This window comes from Chaetomium tenue (assembly GCF_020726465.1).
Source record: "Chaetomium tenue strain MPI-SDFR-AT-0079 chromosome Unknown F5144scaffold_2, whole genome shotgun sequence".
NCBI lineage: Eukaryota > Fungi > Ascomycota > Sordariomycetes > Sordariales > Chaetomiaceae > Chaetomium > Chaetomium tenue.
In genome coordinates, this window is record NW_027117330.1 from 1178659 (window position 1) to 1201024 (window position 22366).

A 22366-nucleotide genomic window follows, 5' to 3' on the forward strand; every position below is an offset into this window, starting at 1 on the left:
TGGGTGACCTAAAGGAAGGCGTTTACAGGCGTCCACAGGTGTCACACCGCCCGCGTAATCTCCATTTTCGGAGCCACGCCGCCCGGAAAACACAATAACTAGGGCCCTGTCCGGCCCTTTCTGGTCATGCTAGGAAATGTTATCAGATTTATTTCCAGACACATCCTTTGATACATTCGAAATGAAAGTCATAAGTTAATCGCTGGTATGTCACAGGAAGAGGCACAATTGGGTCTGGCGCCAATGAGCTAACAGCGCTGTTGGCGGAACCCCCACAGCCCATACGCCACACCCAACCTTCTCTTGCGCCTCCACTTCTCCAACTTTTCCTCTCACTCTCGAAACCTGCTGCTAGATGGCGCCGTTGCTCAGGCAGCTTGCCCGCAGTGGCACGACAGTGAACCGCGCGGCATTAAGGCATGGCGTGGGGTCCATCATCCCAGGCCAGGCGTTGCAAGGTCCAACTTGCCGAAGAGGTAACAAATAGTTTCTTGTCTCTTTTGTAGTGCTTTCTCATTCTTATCCCCCCGCGCTTGGCTTGCCTCTATCTGTTCATACCTATCTGAACACCCGCATTTACCTAGCAACCGATTTGGTTGTTGCGGCGTATGTTGTTTCCCCTGACCCCTGAAACATCAAATGGCAGCCGCCGCTCGCAAGGAAGCCGGCGGGCGCCCACGCCCGGTTTCGGCCTGCAGCGGCCCAACCCAACATTGGAAACACAGTGTTTCCGGGATGGCCCGCTCAGGCAAACTCATGTCAGTCGGGTGACAGGAGACATTTATTGCACACGGATGCGCTGATTACGTCGGGCTGGGCTGGGTACATACCCTCCTGTAGCCTAGCATACCCGGTCGTCTCATCAGTCATCTTAATCCCTTTCATCCTGTTTTACGAGTTTATTACCCTAGTTTCCTACTCCCCACCACCTATTCTTCGACCGTCTCTCTTATCCAAGTCGAGAAGCTCTTCTCCACCTAACCACGTTCTTGTAACCCCTCAACCTCGGCCGTGGAACTTGGCTCGACTCACTACAACACACACCTCCCTGGCTCCGTTATACCTATTTTTCTAACAATCCACTCTTCTTCCCGCAGCCCTTTCCGGCCCTACCGTTGCAGCCCCGCTATCCTACTCTAACGTCCCGCTGCCGAATCGTTCAAGCCGCGGATTTTCGCCCGTCTTCAGTAGTATACCGTCTCGGCAACAACGCACCATGGCGTCCAACTCGGGCCGACGGCTCAACATTGACAACATCAACCAGCACATCGTGTCGGCCAAGTACGCCGTGCGTGGTGAGCTGGCCGTCAAGTCAGAGGAGTACCGCGCTGCCCTGCAAAACGGAGCGACCGATCTCCCCTTTAAGCAGGTCATCTCGGCCAACATCGGCAACCCGCAGCAGCTCGACCAAAAGCCCATCACCTTCTTCCGTCAGGTCCTCAGCATCCTCGAGAACCCGACCCTGCTCGAGAAGAGCGATGTGTTGGTGAACCACCTGGGCTATAAGCCTGACGTGCTGGAGCGGGCCAAGAAGCTCCTTGCCGCAGTTGGCTCTGTAGGTGCCTACAGTGCCAGCAACGGCGTTCCCGCCATCCGTCAGAGCATCGCCGACTTCCTTGAGAGTGAGTAGATTTTTTATGCCTCATATGAAAGTTGCTCAACTAGAACGGGACTAATTCAACTACAGGGCGTGATGGCTTCCCCGCCAACCAGGCCGATATCTACCTCTCGGCTGGTGCTTCCTCGGGTGTCAACACCCTCCTGCACGTCATCTGCGCCAATGAGAAGTCTGGCATTCTCGTCCCCATCCCCCAGTACCCCCTGTACACCGCCTCCCTCTCGGTCCTGAACGCTGCTTGTGTGCCGTACCTCCTGGACGAGCACAAGAACTGGGGCACCGACCTGGCCACCATCAAGGCGGCCCACGAGAAGGCCGAGGCCGAAGGCATCGACGTGCGTGCCATCGTCATCATCAACCCGGGCAACCCGACGGGCGCCTCGCTTTCCGAGGAAGACATCCGCGCCGTCATCGAATTCGCCCGCGAGAAGCGCCTCGTGATCCTCGCCGACGAGGTCTACCAGACCAACGTCTTCGTCGGCGAGTTCATCAGCTTCAAGCGCATGCTGCGGCAGCTCCAGCGCGAGCAACCCGGCGCCTACGACGCCGTCGAGCTCGCCTCCCTCCACTCCGTCTCCAAGGGCATGACGGGCGAGTGCGGCCACCGCGGCGGCTACTTCGAGCTCGTCGGCTTCGACCCGCTCGTGCAGGCCGAGATCTACAAGTTCGTCTCCATCATGCTCTGCGCCCCCGTCATCGGCCAGTGCCTCGTCGAGCTCATGGTCAACCCGCCCCGCCCCGGCGAACCCTCCCACGAGCTCTACGCCGCCGAGTACGACGGCATCTTTGGCGGCCTGCGCGAGCGCGCCACCGCCCTGCACAAGGCCTTTGCCCAGATGGAGGGCGTCGAGTGCGGCGCCCCGCAGGGCTCCATGTACCTCTTCCCCACCATCACCCTGTCGGCCAAGGCGGCGGAGGCCGCTGCCGCCGAGGGCCGCACCCCGGATGAGTTCTACTGCATGCGCTTGCTCGAGGCCACGGGTGTGTGTGTCGTGCCGGGGTCCGGGTTTGGTCAGAAGGAGGGCACCCTGCATTTCCGGACCACGTTCCTCGCGCCGGGGACGGAGTGGGTTGGCAGCATTGTCAAGTTCCATGCTGAGTTTATGGAGAAGTACCGTTGAGTTTGGTGGGGGTGCGGTTTGGAAAAAGGGGAAAGGGGGAAAGGATGGGAGTGTATGTGCTTGGATGAAGCAAGGCGTTTGTTTGTGTTGGTTGGTTAGTCGCTTGGTTGGTTGGACCTCAAAAAAGAAAGAAGAATTACGGCGTAGTATTCTTTTTGATAAACGGAGCATTGCATAGCATTGCATTGCGTGCCTTGGTTTAGGTTTTAGATGACCGTCGGGCTGGGTTGTGCTGCGGACAAGGAGAGAAAGAGACCTTTGTTCTGTCCGCTCAGTTTTGGGTTGCCTGTCTTGTTTTGGTTGCGAGCACGTCTTGAATTCTGCCATTAGGACGCTGGTTTCACGTTTGGGCACCAAGATAGGTCAGGAGAGGATGGATTCTTGCCTGCATTCGCAGATCATCTCTCGGAGAAGCATCGTTTTACTCTCCTAGTTAGGTATCATACAATCAACGCTCTCAACTCTCCTTGGGTATGGTCATTTATCGGCGACGAGCGAGCTCCCGTCCTCTTGGCATTGGTCGTGCTTGTTTTGATTGTCATGTATCTACAACTCCCCGCCAGTGATTCCTTCCCACCTACGCCCTCTCACTCCCTCTCAACCGGACCGCCTGTCCGTACTTTTGCAGCTTGGTGATCAGCTGGTCGCCCTGGCGCACCACGTCCTGGTACTGCTTGTTCTTGTCGTCAGGTCGGTTCGTCTCGATGACGCCGTGGCCCGCGACGCGGTCAATGGTACAGGGAATGCGGCCGGCGGCGATGAACTTGGCGAGATCGCTGGTGGGATAAGAATGTTAGCATATGACTGCCACGCATAGGCGTTGCCATTGATGGCCTAGGGAAAGACAGGGGCGGCTTACCGGTCCAAAAAGTCCACCGTCACTCCAAAATCGTTGGCCATGCTGTCGAGCCCGACCACGCGGTAGCTCTGCAGCAGCTGCTGGTAGGCACGGAGGCGCATCTCGCGGATGAACCAGCCCTTGTGCTCGTGCAGGTAACGGTCCTGTGTGAGGAATTGCTCCTCAACGAGCGCCAACGCCTGGAAGAAGAGCTTATACCGGCCGTTGTACAGGCTGCTCACGAGTTGCGCGAGCGGGCCGAAGTCGACCGCCATCTCCGCCTCGGGCTGCTCGACGCTGGTCCCCAGGGTGGTGAGGTTCACGGCCGTGATCTTAGCAGTCGAGGGAGTCGCACTGGCGTCCTGCATCTCGGCGTCGACGCCCGGCCCCGCGGAAATAGCACCGGTCAGTGCGAGCAACTTATCCTCACCATCGCCCAGAATCGCCCTGATTTCGGGGGCGTCAACGACCTTGGACTTGAAATCGACGCGCTTGAGTGAGACGGAGCCCGCGAGCACCGCGTAGATGACCAGGTTGCTGTAGCTGCAGAGCTCGTACGAGGTAAAGGTCGACAGACTGTCAAGCAGGAGCGGGGCCGCGAGGTTGTAGCTGCGGGCCGTCAATAGATACAAGCCCTCGTAGGCCTTGAGGCGGTTCCGTCGGTCCCAGTCACCACCGCTCTCTACCAGCGCCTTGGCGCGCTCGACGTGCTTCTTGACGAGGTGCTTGTCGCCGTAGAAGAGGCCCATGCGGATGATGGCGAGGACAAGGTCGATTTTAGTGCCTAGAATGCCCGTATTCTCGAAGACATCTTCGTATGCCGCGATGGCTTTGTCCTGTAAGATGACAACGGTTAACTCGGGTTCTGTATCATGTATTTTGGCCTGCGCACCTTGTCGCCCACCCTGGCCCAGAACTCGGCTCTCTTGCCCCGCGCAGCCTGGATCTCCGTCTCACCGGCTTGCTCCACAGCGTCATCTTCCTCTTTTTGAAACTGTTCCAGCTCTTTATCATTATCGGCCTGCAACGACTGGTACAGGGCCTCGTCCCAAGGCAGGTTTATGCTGCCGGTGGAGCCCCTGTTCGCGATCATCCCAACAAGACTGCTCTTCCTGCTTGTCGGCTTCCCTGGGGCACTTGAACCACCCTCACCGACCCCGTTGAGAACGCCGTCTATCGGGTGTGCGAGGAAGCGATAGAAGGGTGCCATCTTGTGCTCCGAGATGGCATCCTGGACCTGCTTGGCGGCCGCCTGTTGGGCTGTCTTGGGGGCGTCTGGGTTGGTGAGACAGAAAACATGCTGGGCCAGCGGCAGAAGAGGCCATTTCGCGTATTGCGGATCGGAGCCCATCGTGTAGGCGTGGACGTGTGGGGTATGGGAAGTGGGATGTGGTTATGAGGGGAAGTGGCCGATGGGAGCAGCTCTCAGGTCGGCAGCCACTTGTTTGTTTGGGTTCAAAATGTCGCCGAGGTTAACTGAATAGACCCAGTGGTATTTGGTCGGCCGAGTCGGTTCCGGGGTTGAGGCTGTCTTGATATTATTGTGGTGCAGATGCAAGTTCCAAGGGAAGGCGGGAAGCTTGGGTCAGCTCTCCCAAGAGTCGTTGGCTCAGCGAGATCCGCAAGGCTGCCAGAGCTCGCGTCACTGCCAATGCGGGCTGTAGTGACGGACTCTGATTCGTTACGGCAGCGCTGAGGCGGGGCCAGAGCCAGCACCAGCGAACACCGCTGCGAGCTGGAAGGCCCACAAGTCCCGTCTCACCTTCCAGTTCTCGATTCTTCAACTCCTGTTACAATCCAACAAAGCAGAACAAAAAAACGAATTCTAATAATACTTTCTCCCGGTTCCAACTTTTCCCTTTTAAATATTTCGAATTGCGCATTACAATTGGCAAGCGCCTTTCACATTTTCCCTCGGAAGTTGGCGAAAATATAAGCAGAAATTAGACAACCACGCCGGCGGCACCTTGACGACCGCCATGGCCGGCGATCATGACAACGATGACCTGCCGCAGCCTTTTGACGCGAAGAAACTAGCCCCCGCCAAAAAGCGACAACGATCCGCCTCACCAGGCGGCAGCGGTAACGCGAGCGCCGCGGGTGACCCCCCGCGCAAGCTTAAGCGGCCCGGCCAGCGCGCCCGCATCACCGACGCCGAGCGCGAGCAGATCCGGCAGCGCGCCCTCGAACGCGAACGACATGCCCAACAACAGGCGGCGGCAGAAGAGGCGAGGCAGCGGTCAGGCATCAACGACGTGGTGCGCGCGCACTACAACGCGGTCCCCGAGCGCGGTCGCGAGTGGCGCAAGACAGACAGCCGGATCAAGGGCTTGAGGTCGTTCAACAATTGGGTTAAGAGCTGCATCATTCAGAAATTCTCACCTGATGAGGATCACGCGCCCGGCGCGATGGAGCAGGGAATCAGCTCTGGGAATAAGCTGCTTGTGTTGGACATTGGGTGCGGCAAGGGCGGGGATCTGTTCAAGTGGCAGCAGGCGCCGCAAACGGTGGATTTGTACGTTGGCCTAGACCCGGCGGAAGTATCAATTGATCAGGCACGGGAAAGATACCGGAGCATGTCCAACCGTGGGGGCGGGCGAGGCGGCAGGGGCGGCCACCGGCGCCCTGCCCGTATCTTTGACTCTCGCTTCCACGTCAAGGATTGCTACGCCGAGACGATTGGCGACATCGACATTGTGCGACAAGTCGGGTTTTCGGGTTCAAGCGTCAGCAGCAATCGCGGGTTTGACGTCGTCAGCATGATGTTCTGCATGCACTACGCCTTCGAGACCGAAGAGAAAGCCCGGCAGATGCTCAAGAACGTGTCTGGAGCCCTGCGCAAAGGCGGGCGCTTCATCGGAACCATCCCCAACTCGGATGTCATCACCAGCAAAGTCGTTGCCTTCAACAAGCGCATGGAAGAGAAGAAAGCCAAGGCCGCTGCCACCACCTCAACCGAGAAACCGGCATCCGAACTAGCCCCGTCCAACGCCACACCCGAACCCTCCTCACCAAAAGACGACGGCGAACTTGAAGAAGGCGAGGCAGAAGAAGAAAAAGAGGAGGGCGAGGCCGAAGAGACAGCCTCATGGGGCAACGACATTTACCGGGTGCGCTTCCCGGGCCCGACCCCGTCCGACGGGATATTCCGCCCGCCCTTCGGGTGGAAGTACAACTTCTTCCTGCACGAGGCCGTCGAGGAGGTGCCCGAGTACGTGGTGCCGTGGGAGGCCTTCCGCGCGCTGGCCGAGGACTATAATCTGGAGCTACAGTACCACAAGCCGTTCGCCGAGGTGTGGGAGACGGAGAAGGACGACCGCGAGCTGGGCGCCCTGAGCGAGCGCATGGGCGTGCGGGACCGCTCGTCGGGCAAGCTGCTGGTTAGTGAGGAGGAGATGGAGGCGGCTGGGTTTTATGTGGCGTTTTGTTTCTATCGGGTATAGGCCTTTGGAGGTTCATACTCTGGCAAGTTTCTCATCCGGTTCTTTTCTTGGGCTTTCAAGGAAAGTGCGGATTGAACGTGGTGCTTGGTTTCGGGGCCCTATTCTTGGGAGAGGAGAAGGTGCTCGATATGAAAACGGGCCGGAGTTCGAAGAGAGTTCCGCCCGTCACACCGTATTATATATACCTTAGGGGGCTGCTTTGGAGCCTTTCGATCGGCGAGGATCCTCCACAATTCAAATGAAAAAAGCACCGTACTTTTCCGTTCTGGTGCTCGGTATGCCAGACAACTTGCTCCTCCATGAAGTCTCCCCGAGCAACAGGTGATGGCCGAGCGGGCTCAACGGGTATTACAAGTACGATTAGACACTAAAAACACTCCGCTTACTACAGGTTAAAGAGGAAAGAAAGCCTGTGGGTATCATATTCCCCCTCCGACCTCCCAGACGGCCCGGGGAGGTCTGCGGGCCAGATATCTGCGAAAAGATATCAACCGAAAAGCAACAGCCCTCTTTAACAAAACCCGTCCACCCGACCAATCCAAACAGTAAATAAATAATAAAGACTCCGCCGAATGCACCTCTCTTCCTCTCCTGTAACCTGTAGTCTGACCGAACTTCACCTTCACGTCCCTGTCTGGCCTCTTTCTCTGCGGCCTCCCCACTCCTCAAGCCCACCACCTCGCTCGACGCCCTACACCCTACATAGAGCTCGTCGAGCGCCGCCAGATCATAAACACGGCCAGCGCTGCGCAGGACGTAGCTCCGAGCGCCATGTACAGGCTGGTGTGGTCGGGCGGCTCCTCCGACTTAGGGAAGGCGGTGCTGGGATTAGTAGCGGCCTCGGCGAAGGCGACAAACAGCTCGCTGATGCTGTGCCAGGTGACGCTGACGTGCAGCGGGGCGGACATGTTGAGGGCGGCGGTGTAGGCGTCGGGCTGTAGCTCGCTGCGCTGGGTGGTCTTGTCGCGGTCGGCCTTGAGCGCCGTGTAGATGGCGGGCAGCTCGTCGAGCTGCGGGTACCGCTTGCGCAGCTCCACCACGTGCGTGAAGGAGTCCGGCTCCGACGAGTCGTACGCGTAGCAGATCAGGTCGCATGCGTCGAGCTTGGCTTGGTTTTCGAGGATGGCAGGCTCCAGCTCGCCCAGCTCTTCGAGGATCAGGTAGCACTGCTTGCCACCGTGCAGCTCGACGCTGTTGACGGCGCGGCGGGGTTTGATGGTTGGGTGGTAGAGCGAGTCGAAGGGGCGGTTGAGGAAGGCGTCGAGGAGCGAGGACTTGCCGGACCCGGCGGAGCCGATGAGGTAGCAGAGGACGACGTTGCGCTCGACGCGGCCCGGCCTGCGCCTCCGCTTTCGCGGCTTGGTTACCTTGAGGGCGGCGGTTGTCGAGTCCCACGCGTTAGGTCCCTCAAATCCGAGATAAGCAAGGTATTCGAGGGTAGTCTTGGGTTCCAGGAAGGTTGTCATGCTCCATTGCGCGAGCCACCCCTGTAGTGTGATGTGACCGGCCTCGTTCCGGACAGTGGATGAGGGGAATGATGTTTCCATCCAGGAGTGTGGTAACCCAGGGGTGGGCGCAAACAACGCCGCGAGTTCCTGATCGTTGAGTCCGCCATCGCTGTCCTTGTCGAACGTCAAGAATAAATCCATAAAGAAGCGGTACCCTGCTGGGCTGAGTTCTGCCGAGGCGTAGTCTGGCACTTCGAACCGAGGACGAAGAAAGCCGTCCTCTAGGCTCAGGCTGTCTGTGTAATGGTGTTTCCTGAGGATAATCCATATCGTCTCGTGGCGTCCCTTTTCCGCGTACAGTTTGTTCAGCTGCAAAAATGCGTACAAGTCAAGGCCGTTCTCGGTATTGGACGTCGGGGCCACCTTGTTAACGGCCGCCTTGATGTTGTCTAATTCGGTGGGAGACAAGGGCTTGCCGAACGACTTGACCTGGAAATCGTGCATCTCCTGGTCGTTCAGATAGCCGTCTTGGTCCTTGTCGCATAGGTAGAAGACCCTTTTCAACGCAGCCATACATGCGGGCTTCAACTGCCCTTCCTTGTGGTCGTACAGCGGTGCAATCGGGTGGGTGACGGCTTTTTGGCACAGGTAGAAGACCTCGATGACGTTATGTTGCTCCTTGGCGCTCGTGCGGATGCAAGAGTCGATTTCTCTAAACTCGGCCATGACCGGCAGCATCTCTTCCTCGACCACCTGTGGTGTGCTTCCTGACCCTGCGAGATCCGACTTGTTGGCGCACAGCACGACTGGGACGTTGACCCCGAGCGAGCGGAAGTAGGGCATCCAGAACAGGGCCACGCGTTCGTAGCTGTAGTGGTCCGCGTAGACCAGCAGGATCACGTTGCATTTTCGGATCTCCTTGCGCAGAGTTGTTCGGTCTTGGGGGCGGGCGGATGTATCGACGATGGTGGTGACGACATTTTCGGGGGTGCCGGTGGTTGGGGGAATGGTGACCTGGGGCAGAACGGTTTGGATCTTGTTGGAGACGAAGGAGTCCTTTACGAGCGAGGCGATGAGGCTTGATTTGCCCGTCCCCTCGTCGCCGCAGACGCAAATCCTAACGGCTACGGCCGGTCAGCTAAATTTGCAGGTTGGGGGGAGAAACCGAGGGGTTCGTCGTACCTGTAGTCATTGTGGGCATTCAGTCTTCTCGTTGCTCCTGTTCTTCCTCAAGGTGATGCCATGGTTCTGGAAACCGAGATTGGGGAGAAGCTAGCAGTGGACAAGCGAATAAATCAAATTTGCGGAGGGCGAACAATCAAGGCGGTAAACGTGGGTTGGATCAAATCATAGCTCGCCTTGCGGGTTGATAGACTTCGATGATGAGTTCAGGTCGCCAGCTGGCGTCCTTTTTCGGATGTTAGCTCCTGAAGCCCCGCAGCTTGACGCCCTCAAACAGCTCATGCTGCAGGTTGCATTGGGCTCTCCCCCACGCCCATACTTCGTACTGTGTGTATACGGTGTAGTGAACGTGATGGCCCCAATAAGCAACAACCTACCCCGGGATTGAACAATGCAATTGATACGATACTATATATCATTAGGCGAATGGCGGCAACTAGGAAGTATGTTTGAACTGTTATTGGATGCATCCGAGCTTGAACACCGACATCTGATCCGCCACCTCAAAAGTTGTACACAAATGGACTTCATCCAACATTTCACACTGTGCTTATGATGCATGTCTGAGCATCCAATGCTTCGTATGGTCTGGCTCCCACCAATGTTCAGCTTCCATGAGGAGGGGACTTCATCACACCGCCGGTGTTTGGGGGGCCATGAGAAGGTCGAGCACCCCTAGCACCTAAATTATGTCCGTCTCTGGGAGTGGTTGTGGAAGTGCTCATAAGCGGTCTCCTGTTCATTTGACATGAGGCGAGCTCAGGCAAGTCAATGTCCCGCAAACTAACTACCCCACACTGTCCCCGCCGTACCGTCGATCCTGGACAGGCCAGCTCCCAGGATGCATTCCCCTGTCGCATGTCCCTTGGCTCCTAATCCGGATCATTCGATGTTACAACGCGCCGTCAAACGGCTCGTCGGTTGCTGCGGAGCGTATGGAACCGGCGATGTCTGCGACATTCAACGTCAACCCGCACGACATACCTATATCTGTATACACTCATGTTACTCAACGACACCCCTTCCTAGCACAAAGTTCCTTGCTGTCTGACCGAATCATTCAACCGTCTTGGCAGGTTGCATAGCTGCCGACACCCCGCAGCTACCATGTTGTAAGAATTGAAATGGGATCAAAGAGAATGGCTGCGACTTCCTTGGGACGGTTTGAGCCATGGCCCGGCGGTGGCTGACGGCTTTGATTTCTCGTAGTGTTCTTCCACCCCCGCCGAGGTACCCGTCGGGCACAGGATACAATGGCCTCCCCGCGGGCACACCAATGCCGATGATCGAGACAAACAACGTCCTCAGTAACCCTTCGGGGCCCGAGTACCAGTTCCTAGTCGGCGAGGGTATGATTCCCATAAATCACAGAACTGCATTGTTAGCCCGGCCCTAACTCTACCAGGGTTGTATGTGTTAAAGGATGATCTGCACCTTGCGACCCCTCCACCACACCCCTCCGAAGCCCCGTTGGTCAATCCGAATCCCCTCGCGACAGCTCCCCAGCCCGCGACCGCCGGCACCCGGCTTACCCTATTAAACCTCGATGTCAACCCGCAGTCACCTGCCGTCTACCGAACGAGTTCGCGATCCGATGGCGCACAGGGGAGCATACAGGAGAACCAGGACGAGAGCCAGTCGTCGACCGATGTGCGCGAGAGCAGCAGTGATGCCGGCCGTATCAGTTCTACCGAGGCCCCTCCGCTGGCCAGAGCGAACACCAACACGCCGGCGTTTGGCGAGGGCAACACTCTCCTCGCGCCGGTAGTCCAGAAAGATCCAAGCAAGCGCCGCAAGCCCAAGAACAACATGACCAAGAGCAACTCGTCTTTCATCTCGAGAGTGATCAACCATGAGACGTTGCCAAAACGTCTGCAAGAACGGGCACGAGATGGCTTGTTTGGCTTTGCGAACATCAACCGCGCCTTCCAATGGCTGGACCTGTCTTCTCCGGCGAAGGTGAGAAGTCCGAGGGTCTGAATAGAGGCGCGCATGTTGACTGTTTCCAGGCCGAGTACTTGACTAAAATTCTGTTTACCAGGGCTCATTGCCTGTGCCATGATGTTAATAAGCTGACCAAGAGCCCGTCGCATATTGACGTGGTCATGGGTTTCTCCACCGGCGAAGTCATCTGGTGGGAGCCCATCACACAACGGTACACGAGGCTGAATAAAAATGTATGCGCTTCAATCCGCAAGCCCAACGAAAGGCTAACGTCCATAGTCTGCCATCAACGGCACTCCTGTGTCGCAAATCGAGTGGATCCCGGGGTCCGAGAACCTCTTCCTCGCTGCCCACATGGACGGCACGTTAGTAGTATACGACAAGGAGAAGGAGGACAGTGTCTTCACCCTGGAGAGCGAGGGTAATCCCCGGTCCAGCGCAGAGACCAACGGTACTGGCAAGGTGTGCTACACGTCGCAAATCTATGTCCACAAGTCAGTCCATTCGAAAAACCAAAAGCTCAACCCGGTGTCGGTATGGAAACTCTCCAACCATCGCATCAACGCCTTCGCCTTCTCCCCAGACAGCCAACACCTAGCCGTGGTATCCGAGGACGGCACCCTCAGAATCATAGATTACCTCAAAGAAGAGTCCGTATCCCCTCCCCCCACCCCCCAACCTCACCCAACCCCAACCACAACCAACCAACTCACCACCAACCCCCCCCCAAACCAGACTCCTCGACCTCCACTACGCCTACTACGGCGGCCTCAGCTGCGTGTGCTGGTCTCCCGACGGCAAATACGTGGTCACGGGCGGGCAGGACGACCTCATCTCCATCTGGTGCCCGTCCGAGGCCCCCGCGCTCGTCGCCCGCTGCCAGGGCCACCACTCGTGGGTCACGTCGGTCGCCTTCGACCCCTGGCGCTGCGACGAGCGCAACTACCGTTTTGGCAGCGTGGGTGAGGATGGCAGGATCTGTTTGTGGGATTTTAGTGTGGGCATGCTGCATCGGCCGAGGGCGGTATGTGAACTTTCTCTCTCTCCTTGTTCGTCTTGGGTGTTGGGTTTTGTGGGGCTGGTTGGGCCAAGCCGGAAGGTGGTTGTTTGCTGACGGTGTGAGCCAACGAACGAACAGGCTTCGGTCCGACAGCGGGGGTCCATCTCGTCGCGCCCGGGCGCCATCCCGCTGCTGCACCGCGCGGAGACGGCTGCGACGGCGGGGACGAGCGGCAGCGGGAGGTTGCGGTCCGATTCAAATCTCTCGTCGGCGGGCGTCGTGCCCGCGGATGGCGAGAAGGAGAAGGTCCTGCCGCATCCTGTTGCGCCTAGGGCGACCACGGCGACGTTGCCGCCGGTTTTGGTATGTTTGTTCTTCGTTTCTTCCCGCTTCTTGTTGGGGGGTGGCTGTTGGGTAGTGTTTTTGGATGGTGCTGATATTAGGTGATCTGGGATAGAGCAAAACCGTGGATGATGATGTGCTGTGCTGGTTGGGATTTACGCCTGATGCGATTATCACAAGTTGCAAGACTGGTATGTATCCTGGGTGAACAGTGGGGGGAGGGGGACTGAGCTAACGCGGTAATGCAGGGCATATTCGGACTTGGACGAGGCCGTCGGAGCTGGCGCAGCAGTTGGAGGAGAAGAAAGAGGATGTTTAATTCTTGGTATGGAGTTTTTGATAGTCGTCGACATGCTGCATCGGGATTGGATAGGTGGTTGGATAAGTGCTAGGAGTAGGATATCTGCAGCGTCTTGGATTGGGGGAGGGGTGACTGAGGCCGAGCGTCGTCTACTTACCGTACTGAATATATTCACAGTCAGCGGCGACTTGGTCTTCATTTCCCACTCGGCGGTGTAACGAGACTGCTGCGCTATGGGGCTCGACAGCCGGGTCATGGTTGTCCCTAGGTACCATCGCTCCGGCAGACGGAGTGGGAACTACCAGGTAACGGGTCGGCCCATAGCACAAGCCCTTTCCCGCATTCAGGTTCGTCGAGTAAACTTTCCACCTCACGGCTACTGTCGGTTGGGTTGATATTGCTTCCTTGTTTTGCCCGTTACTTGGAGCGCAAACTTCATTTATCCGAGACATGATTGTGATCAGTTGGGCCCGCCCATGTTGCCTCTAATCGCCGTATTTACTACAGACGAGATAAATGCATCACCGTCATGAACGGATGATTGGATGAGACAATGCCATCACTCCTCACATTTTTCTCCCACCGCCGCGTACCACAAGGTGCGCAAGCCGGCGGCATAATGTGATCCATCGCCATCACCACCAGCACCGCCGAGCCAGTCACGTCACGCCGTTCAATCGCTCGCCAACACGGCAGAGGCCACAGTCGGCGGGAAAGCGGGACGGTGGCATGTTTCCTGAGTCATCGTTTTCACCAAAACACACCATGATGGCACGAACCGGCGTTGGGCGTTGTTGTTGGCTGGCGGGTATCAGGTATTTCAGGGTTGTCATGTCTCAACTTCACTCACCCTTGCTCTCTTGGCTCGGCCGAACTGCTTGTCCTGCCGAGCCTGCATATGCAGCCCAGCTACAGGGATTCAGATTGCGTTGCACGGCTGCCGAGCATGTGTGGTACGGTGCCTGCATGGGCTTTGGGACGACTCCTCGGGTACTGAACACCCGAGGGCCGAGACCGAGTCGGTCTGTGTGCGTGTCTGTTGGCGTCGAGTAACGACTTAGGTAACTAGCACATGCACTGGGGGAAAGGTCATGTTGCTGGTGTGTTTTGTTTTGGCCTCCCTCGGCTCGGTTTTGCGGGAGAAAGCCGAGTTGCTCGGTCGGATTCCGATAGGGCTGGAGGTGTGCGCGACATGTTTGACGATTTTGTGGACCCAGTGCGATAAGTATGTATATCAAGGTGGTTATGCGGTATATGGCATGGGTCGAGATGGTGTGCATGCACCTCCCGAGTTCAACGGCACCCTGGTGGACCACGATATGCAAGGGATGCCGGACGCTTTCCGAAAAAGTTGACGACACCACTTCACCGTTGACATTTGATGGTGCCCTGCCGTCACATGAAGCGGGAGGATGGGACCGAAAAGAAAATGTGAGATTTTTTTAGGCGAATATGGCGCAATTCGCCAACGTGTTTCAAGGTTGACAACCAACCGGGTCCGATCCCAGCTTTGTCTTGCGGTGAGTCAAAGAGGGGTTTTTCTCTTGATATCGGGGCCCGTTCCAGGCCCTCGCGATGACGAGCGTGAGCGAGGTGAACGAACCAATGGCCGTGGCTGGGGCAGTATCCGATTGTCGGAGTGCGGGATCGGTGATGTGAGTGATACCATGATACAGATATCGGCGGGTTCCAAAACAGGTTCCCAGACCAATGAGTGCAGGACTCTGGGATTGTATAATCCCGTTTGAAAGGGGACAGCGCGTAGCCCCCCTCGATGGTGTTGACGGCATCCAGAGTTCTATGATGTCTGTGTGACGGCAATATGTGGCAAGCACCGGGAATTACCACTTGTTCAGCGGATCACTGGCGACGGGAAGGCGACGGGAACTCGGCATCTACCGGCGATCATCCTGATAAGCCTTGTGTCAGGTTCGGCGGGTATCCACCAAAACAATGCAGATTTGCTCGATTTTGCTGCTTTTTGGCTTTGAAGTTGGTGGATCACGGTCGCATTTGCGGACTCCTTTGCAAAGTTCGTTCGGCAGTCCAACCCCCTGGACACTGCCCGTGTCCGCTTTCCAGTGGATCGCTGATTGTCAGGTTCATGAAAAGATTTTGACGTCTGATAGGGAATTTAGAGAGGCCCATACGGTCGTCCGAACCTGGGAGGGGCGTTTAAGTCCATCCGGATGAACAAAAGCCGGTAATTGAGTGATAAGATCGGATGGGAAAGATTGGAAGTGATGACTGATCGATCACCCAAGTCTGGCAGCCTTCTAGACTTTTTAAGTGGGGCCGGATGTGTTCCTGGACCCTGGCCTGAACCAAACCCAACCCAAAACGAATCATAAAACTGCGCCCAAATGAGCAATCATCAGTCTCAACATCAGCCCGGTACCTAACTTCCATGTTCTTATGTATTACCTAGAGGTGCTTTTCCCGGCCCCCATACTCAGGATTTGCCAACTGTTCACGATACCGGATACGCATCAAAGCTGAAAAGTATCAGGAACGCGTTGCGCAATGTTGTTTGCTGTGCCCCTCCATGCTGCTGAGCCCGTTGGCCTTGAGTGTTTCCGTCAGCGGCCAAGCTGGTGAATTGCCCAATCGGAGCCCCCAACTGCACCACAGCCCTGCCTTTGCGACAAGCAGATCCAAAAATGAAACCCCACGCTGAATCGCTCGACTGATACCCCACCGCCAAAGCTGCCTTTGGTGGGGCTGGCTGTTTTTTTCTCATTTTTTTCTTATTTTTCCTCTTACTTTGCTTTGTTGAACTTCGTTTCCGGCAGACGCCCCCACTTTCCCGCCAAGTGACTTGTGAAGTGTGACTAACGACCTGGGCACGATGAGCAACCCAAGTATTGCGTATATTCGAGTGCTCGGTGTTGGCGAAGACACCATTCCAAGCGCTAAGTTACAAGTTGGGGCGTCGTGTAGCATCCCGCCTCTCAGCCGCTTCGGTTGTCTCTTTGCTGCGTTGCCTGGTACGCCTGGCACCGCGCCGCGGGGTTACCAAGTTCCTCGGGGACGCAGCAAAGTCACTAGCACACTGCCCGCAGTACCGGAAGTACCGGGCGGTGAGCATCTATTAATTGTGGCCCATCTCGTAATGCCCAGAGCATCCTTGCTTATCCGATGGGTGGCATGGGAAGGCAAGCATGGGCTGGGCCTCGCTTGCCGTGGGAACCCTGCACATGCCATGCCACGCCACCTTGACGGTTCCCGTCCCTCTGGATCAACAATTTTCTCTCTTCAGCCCGTGCATCCCGCAATCACGCACACTCCTACCTTTTTTTTACATATGAACCAAGTATCCCTTAGGTCCCCCGTGGACCCCCCCTCTCTCTTCCTACTCGTCGAATTATCGCCACCATCATCACCACGACCCCCCACCTACGACCTAGACCATGCGGTCCTTTAATCCCTTCACTGCGGTGACCGGGAGATACACCCTCTTCGAGATCCGGTAAGTAGTAGAGTTATTTGTACGGCTGGCTGCCAGTATGTGGCTCCGTTCACTTGCTGACCATGTGAAATGTATCAACGACAGGCTCGAAAACGATTTTATTGTGTTTCGGGGCAACGACCATGAGGCCTCGGGCCAACTACTCAAAGGCACAGTCGTGCTTTGCCTGTCCTCGCCACTCAGGCTTGAAGACATCCATTTAAAGCTAATAGGGACTGCTCATTACACGTACGTTGCTGTGTTTGCTTGAACAAAGAACATCTCCCAGAAAATGCTAATATTTCTGCAGCTGGACCGACGCGAAAGTAACAGCCACGGGGATATCTACCCACAAGGTCGACAAGACTGTGCCGTTTCTCGACCATCGATGGGCCCCGTTCGAAGGGATAGGTGCGCCAGACCCAACCGACAGCTCCCGGGTGCAGACCAAGGGCGTCACACTCCCGCCTGGAAACTACGAATGGCCGTTCGAGCTGTTGCTCAAGGGGGATACCACCGAGAGTGTCGAGGGTTTGCGTGAGGCAGGCATCAGGTACAAGCTCAAAGCGACGGTAGCACGGGGCAAGCTGGTGCACGACATCCATGCGTACAAGCAACTGCGCGTGATCCGAACCCTGGAAGCATCGGCACTCGAATTTCTCCACGCCATGAGCATCGAGAACATCTGGCCCAATAAAATCGACTACTCAATCATTGTGCCACAAAAGGCAGTCGTTTTCGGCAGCTGCATTCCGGTGGAGATGAGGTTTACCCCGTTGCTCAAAGGTCTCGAACTCGGCGACATCAAGATCCATTTGGTCGAGATCCACGACATCATTCTGCACTCGACGCCGAGCCATAATGTGAGGGAGCACAAAAAGGAGAGGACGATTGATTCGTGGACAATATCGGTCACGAGGGAGGAGCACTGGCAAGATGTGATACAGGATAGCGGCTCCGAAGGCTGGGAGGGCCAGGAGGGCTGGGTGGTCAACACATCCCTGAACTTGCCTAAGAAGTTGACCAAGTGTCTCCAGGACGTGAACGCCAAGGGGATCAAGATCCGGCACAAGTTGAAGCTCGTGGTGGCGCTCAATAACCCTGACGGCCACGTTTCAGAACTGCGTGCGACGTTGCCCGTGTCGATATTCATCTCGCCCAACATGCCGCTGGACGAAAACGGCGACCTCGTACGACAACTACCCACCGGCACGTCCCGAGAAGTGGGTGCTATCGCGCCGCCAGCTTACGAACACCATCGCCTAGACCAGTTGTATGACGATATCGACCCTATCAGCCTCAACTCGCCCATTGGCGGCCGGTCAGGGGTTAGTAGCCCTTTCCGTGGTCATTCGAGGGCAGGGTCGACCGACAACCTCCCAGCGCTGCTCCAGGGTGCGGCAATCCAACCGGACCTGCTTGCGCATAGGCTGCACAACATGTCCTTGGAGGAGCGCCATAGGAACATGTCCTGGAACTCGAACCTTTCTGGGGCGGGGGCGGCGTGGAGGAATGACAGTTCGCCGCACCCCGGCGACGAAGCCCAGGGATCACCCCCAGCGTCAACGCCGCTCACTCGGCACAACAGCAACGACGGGCACTCGGGATCCAACACGCCCCCCGAGCACCTCGACTTCCCCGAGATCACGGAACTGTCCAAAGTACCTAGTTACCAGACTGCTGTCAGGACTCCCGTCAGGCCATTGGTCTCGGAAGTGTTTGGGCTCCCAGACTACGAAGCGGCGCTGAGCGCACCAAGCTCGCCACCGGGCACCCCTCGGCTAACGCCGATCACACCAATAGCCGACAGTTTAGAGCCCACCCTCGGAGCCATACGGGAACCAGTCCCCACCCTGGGACCGGCACCGGCTCCGGCCTCGGCCCCGGTTACCGCGCCCGCCTCAAGGGAGCCCAGCCCGCCGGGTACGAACCGCAGGCCAACTATGTCCCATCGGCGACAGTTCTCGTCCGGTTTGCTTCAAACCGTCCGCAGCATTGTTGGAGAAGGGGATGAGGGACGCCGACTACACTTGCTTCAGGCACATAATGGGTAGGGTGGAGCGGACCGTCCTCAGCTCCTTCGGGGGAGCGGCTGATTAGACGGCGCTAGTCAACAGCCACGTGTCGGTGTGTATTATTAGTTGTACTGTTTCTTTTTTTCCCTTTCTTTTGTTTCACATGACATAGCATGACCGGAGTTTTCTTGGGGGTCGACGGTGGCTTTTAGGTTGGGTTTCCTTCGGTTGATGGGCTCTTAGACTGGTAACGGGGACACGAAAAAAAGAAGGGACGGGATACGGTGGGCTTTGGTACTGGCGGGTAGGATGGTTTTCGCTCTGTTCTTTTTCTCCTTAGTATTTTCCTTGATACCCCATAACAAACCCGGTCGGCGGGCACGTCCTAATAGAGGTTTACATCATCTTCGCTCCTACCAACACATCACAGCGTCGCACACGAGTGGTTGAATGCGAGGGTGCCCTTTACCTACAGGACCAAGCCGCACAGCCCGAGTAAGCTGAGAAGGGGTAGAGGTACATTGAGGTACCTTGCTACTCTTGGGTGGCTGGCTGGCTGGTTAACTGCATGGTGAGATCCGAGGGTTTCGAAACGCCGTCGAGGTTGAGGCCGCCCACCATGATTTGATCACCGATCACTACATACAAGTATGGTTTCAGGGGGTTGATGGTGTTGTTGCTGAGACCCTTGCTTTTGCCGAAATAGCCATCGACGTCATTGCAAGCAAGACCTTGAAAAAACAAAATAACAACTCCGTCGCCTCAGCTTAAAACAACGAGCACAAGTCCATCTCTTCGCGACATCTCCGACGACGGACTAACAGTTCGAGACCCCGTCTCACAACACAGCTTCCCGCGGAGCGACGCTTTGCCAGCTGGACATGGTCTTGGGGTCCCGCTGCTGTCCCGGCTGTTGTTACGTCATGCCCTGATGCTGGCCAATGTTGATCGTCTCAGGGATTGCTGTGATGGGACAAGGGTTGAAGATGGCCTTGGCACTAACTTTTTAGCGGGGCTTTCGACTGGCCCAGAGCCCAAAGTGTGCGGGTTGAGAGGGGTTCAGCGCGGGTGCTTGGCGTGGCCCAACGACAGCGGTGCTTCTCTCGGATCTGGTTGTTCCCCCCCAATCGATCGAGCTGGGTCGCCGAACATCGTCCGTATGGTGCTTAAAAGGTGCTAACTGATTATTGGATTGTTGTTCTGCCCAACCTGCTTTGGGTGTTTGTTTTTGGTGTGTTTCGAATTGTATGACCTCATTGATTAGCATTGGTTGAATAAGTCTAGTTAAAGTAAGTTCGATCGCGACCTCCTCTTGGGACGAACTACTTTTTTTGCCCCTTGATTGTTGCTGCTCGAGTTGGGTATTGCATAGATACCCAAAACACCAAGACCGCACCACCAAACTAGTTGGAATCTTGAAAAATTCACTTACTTACACAATGAAGCGGTTTACTAGTATTCGCAGAGATAAACGGAAATCCGCAGACATGGCGTCCCCCCAGGTCTCGGCCGCCCCATCGAGGCAGACGACGATGGCCAGCATAGCTAGCGACGAGGCTGTTCCCGAAACCGATCCGAACACCGTAGGTGTGATTGAGTGAGAGGGACCGTTTTGGGCTGTATCTGACGTACAATTAGACCGCCGGCCTCCTCACCGAGAGGTTGCAGGCGTGGAAACATGCCGTCGTCTATCTGGAGGAGTACATGGAGGCTGTGGAAAAGATCCACAAGGCCCAGGCGAAGGAGTATGAGCGGGTGTTGAAGGTGCATTCGGTCCATCTCGACGCTCTCGCGGGCCCCTACTGACCCGGGACCAGACCATCTCGAAGCCCCTTAGGGAGGGGCAGCACTTCGACCAGAGCCTCGGCGGTGTCGCGGGCTTCTTCGAGAACATGCGTGTCAACACCCAGGCCCTCATCAACACCAACCTCGAAACCGAGAAGAACATCAAGGGCTCAGCCCTCCCGATCGTCGAGCGCTTGCATAAGGAGATCAAGCACAAGGCTAAGGAGCTGGCCCACGGCGCCGAGAAGAGCGCCAAGGAGGTCGAGAAGGCGCGCAACACCACCCAGAAGCACATCGAGCTGCTCGGCCAGCACACGGCCTCGTTCGAAGCCACCGGTGGCAAGCACAACCCCTCGGAAGACCCGTACGTCCTCTCGCGCGGCGTGGTGCATCGCCTCTCTAAGCAGGTGATCGAGGAGAACAACCAGCACAACGACCTCGTCGCGGTACAGACCAACTTTGAGGCCTTCGAGCGCCACATCATCCAGGTGTTGCACCAGGCCATGGAGACATTCACGGGTTTCACGGGCGGGCAGGCGCTCAAGGTGCAGGCGCTGCACCAGGACATGCTCGGGGCGGCGCAGAGCGTGCCGCTCGACTTCGAGTGGAAGGCGTTCGTCAAGCGGTCAGCGGACAAGCTCATCAACGCATCGGACCCACCCCGCACGGTGGAGGCCATCCAATTCCCCAACATCGGCCACCCATCGACCAAACCACTCCTCGAGGGCTCACTCGAACGCAAGAGCCGCAACAAACTCTCCTGGGGCTACACAACAGGCTACTACGTCATCACCCCCTGCAAGTTCCTGCACGAGTTCAAAGACGACGACAACGTGCGGCGCGACCCCGTCCCGGAACTGTCCATCTACCTCCCCGACGCCGTCATCGGCGCCCCCAGCGGCGACAAGTTCAACGTCAAGGGCAAGGACCGCTCCGGCGGCATGGGCGGCCGCCTCGCCGGCACCTCGGAGCTCGCCTTCAAGGCCCACTCCCCCGCCGAGGCCGAGAAGTGGTTCAACGTCATCCGCGGCGCCGCCGGCGCCACGGGGCCCGCCTCCGCCTCCGCCCTGTCCAGCCCCACCAGCCCCACCAGCCCCGCCGGCAGCATGAGCCTGGCTGCCGCCTCTGCGTCCGGCGGCTCCGGGTCGTCCGAGAAGCCTAAGCCGGTCGTGGCTGTTCCTGCCGGTAGCGTTCCGCCCTCGCCCCAGGAGACGGGCATCACGGGGGGTGAGACCGTCGCGAGCCCCGTTGCGGTGGCGTCGCCTGTTGTGGCCAGTGGTGCGGCTACGCCTGTGTCGGCGACGGGTGCGTCGGTCGATAAGAAGGCCAGTGTGGATGTCCCTGCTGCTGCTGCTCCCGCTGCTGCTCCGGCTGAGAAGGCGGCGGTGGGGAAGGAGGAGAAGGCGTAATGGGTGGGGAGGATTTAGATGAGTTGGGTGGTTTTGTTGTTGTTGTTGCTGGTTGAAGTTGGTGTGGCGGGCTATATCTTTTGCTTCTTATATTTGTTTGGTAGCAAACTTCATACCCCCTTAATGTGGCGAGGCGAGCTGGAGAAATAAATACATGCTCTGTTTGGCTTCTTATCATTCTTGGCGAGTGCGTGGTGGATGTGGATGTCTTGAACAGCGGATAGCGCTTGTGTGTCTTTGGATCAGTGATAGAGAGCCCACCGTATCCTGCAGGTGAATCATATCATAGTTCCCTCTTGAGGAACTGGTTAACGCAGAGTGCGGTAAGTGAGTGTGGAGGGCTCTACCCCTGACACTATGTCCGTCCCCGTGTATAAAGTAAGGCTACGAGCTGCCCGGTCATCCCTTCCAGAACCTTCCCGGCGATGCCATTTACAAGGCGGGTGTGTCTAGTGTGATAGGCCGTACATAC

General features: G+C 57.1%; 7 protein-coding genes across 7 annotated transcripts; 5 read left to right on the plus strand and 2 right to left on the minus strand.

Moving 5' to 3' along the window:
- Window positions 1-1216: 1216 nt before the first annotated feature.
- Window positions 1217-2739, plus strand: F5144DRAFT_599184 (pyridoxal phosphate-dependent transferase; the record flags this gene model as incomplete). The annotated part of the gene is made up of 2 exons (XM_066790992.1): window positions 1217-1622; window positions 1688-2739. The coding sequence occupies 2 exons, from the start codon at window positions 1217-1219 to the stop codon at window positions 2737-2739; spliced, it is 1458 nt and encodes a 485-aa protein (XP_066646049.1).
- Window positions 2740-3191: 452 nt separating this feature from the next.
- On the minus strand, window positions 3192-5028 carry F5144DRAFT_96758 (26S proteasome subunit RPN7-domain-containing protein). The gene is made up of 3 exons (XM_066793602.1): window positions 4470-5028; window positions 3599-4413; window positions 3192-3515 (listed from the first exon to the last, which is right to left on the minus strand). Exons 1-3 carry the CDS (start codon window positions 4926-4928, stop codon window positions 3317-3319), a joined length of 1473 nt encoding a protein of 490 aa, XP_066646050.1. The 5' UTR covers window positions 4929-5028; the 3' UTR covers window positions 3192-3316.
- A 216-nt stretch (window positions 5029-5244) lies between these two features.
- F5144DRAFT_96945 (mRNA capping enzyme-domain-containing protein) lies at window positions 5245-7369 on the plus strand. Its single transcript, XM_066793603.1, has one exon. The coding sequence runs from the start codon at window positions 5557-5559 to the stop codon at window positions 7018-7020; it is 1464 nt and encodes a 487-aa protein (XP_066646051.1). The 5' UTR covers window positions 5245-5556; the 3' UTR covers window positions 7021-7369.
- F5144DRAFT_96948 (EF hand associated-domain-containing protein) lies at window positions 7370-9798 on the minus strand. Its single transcript, XM_066793604.1, has 2 exons — window positions 9651-9798; window positions 7370-9592 (listed from the first exon to the last, which is right to left on the minus strand). The coding sequence occupies exons 1-2, from the start codon at window positions 9667-9669 to the stop codon at window positions 7719-7721; spliced, it is 1893 nt and encodes a 630-aa protein (XP_066646052.1). The 5' UTR covers window positions 9670-9798; the 3' UTR covers window positions 7370-7718.
- Window positions 9799-10821: 1023 nt separating this feature from the next.
- Window positions 10822-13255, plus strand: F5144DRAFT_589960 (WD40-repeat-containing domain protein; the record flags this gene model as incomplete). The annotated part of the gene is made up of 8 exons (XM_066790106.1): window positions 10822-10999; window positions 11056-11609; window positions 11874-11955; window positions 12094-12244; window positions 12330-12618; window positions 12733-12957; window positions 13052-13127; window positions 13185-13255. 8 exons carry the CDS (start codon window positions 10822-10824, stop codon window positions 13253-13255), a joined length of 1626 nt encoding a protein of 541 aa, XP_066646053.1.
- Window positions 13256-16414: 3159 nt separating this feature from the next.
- Window positions 16415-19223, plus strand: F5144DRAFT_97185 (uncharacterized protein). The gene is made up of 3 exons (XM_066793605.1): window positions 16415-16706; window positions 16791-16934; window positions 16996-19223. Exons 1-3 carry the CDS (start codon window positions 16648-16650, stop codon window positions 18737-18739), a joined length of 1947 nt encoding a protein of 648 aa, XP_066646054.1. The 5' UTR covers window positions 16415-16647; the 3' UTR covers window positions 18740-19223.
- A 916-nt stretch (window positions 19224-20139) lies between these two features.
- Window positions 20140-21894, plus strand: F5144DRAFT_589962 (uncharacterized protein; the record flags this gene model as incomplete). The annotated part of the gene is made up of 4 exons (XM_066790107.1): window positions 20140-20283; window positions 20339-20473; window positions 20611-20853; window positions 20938-21894. 4 exons carry the CDS (start codon window positions 20140-20142, stop codon window positions 21892-21894), a joined length of 1479 nt encoding a protein of 492 aa, XP_066646055.1.
- Window positions 21895-22366: the final 472 nt, after the last annotated feature.

Coding starts and splice junctions, on each gene's coding strand:
- F5144DRAFT_96945 (XM_066793603.1), top strand. CDS start 5,557: ATGGCCGGCGATCATGACAACGATGACCTGCCGCAGCCTTTTGACGCG.
- F5144DRAFT_97185 (XM_066793605.1), top strand. CDS start 16,648: ATGCGGTCCTTTAATCCCTTCACTGCGGTGACCGGGAGATACACCCTC. Junction 16,707..16,790: donor TACACCCTCTTCGAGATCCG/GTAAGTAGTAGA, acceptor TATCAACGACAG/GCTCGAAAACGATTTTATTG. Junction 16,935..16,995: donor ATAGGGACTGCTCATTACAC/GTACGTTGCTGT, acceptor ATATTTCTGCAG/CTGGACCGACGCGAAAGTAA.
- F5144DRAFT_96758 (XM_066793602.1), bottom strand. CDS start 4,928: ATGGGCTCCGATCCGCAATACGCGAAATGGCCTCTTCTGCCGCTGGCC. Junction 4,414..4,469: donor GGGCCAGGGTGGGCGACAAG/GTGCGCAGGCCA, acceptor GTCATCTTACAG/GACAAAGCCATCGCGGCATA. Junction 3,516..3,598: donor ACGGTGGACTTTTTGGACCG/GTAAGCCGCCCC, acceptor TTATCCCACCAG/CGATCTCGCCAAGTTCATCG.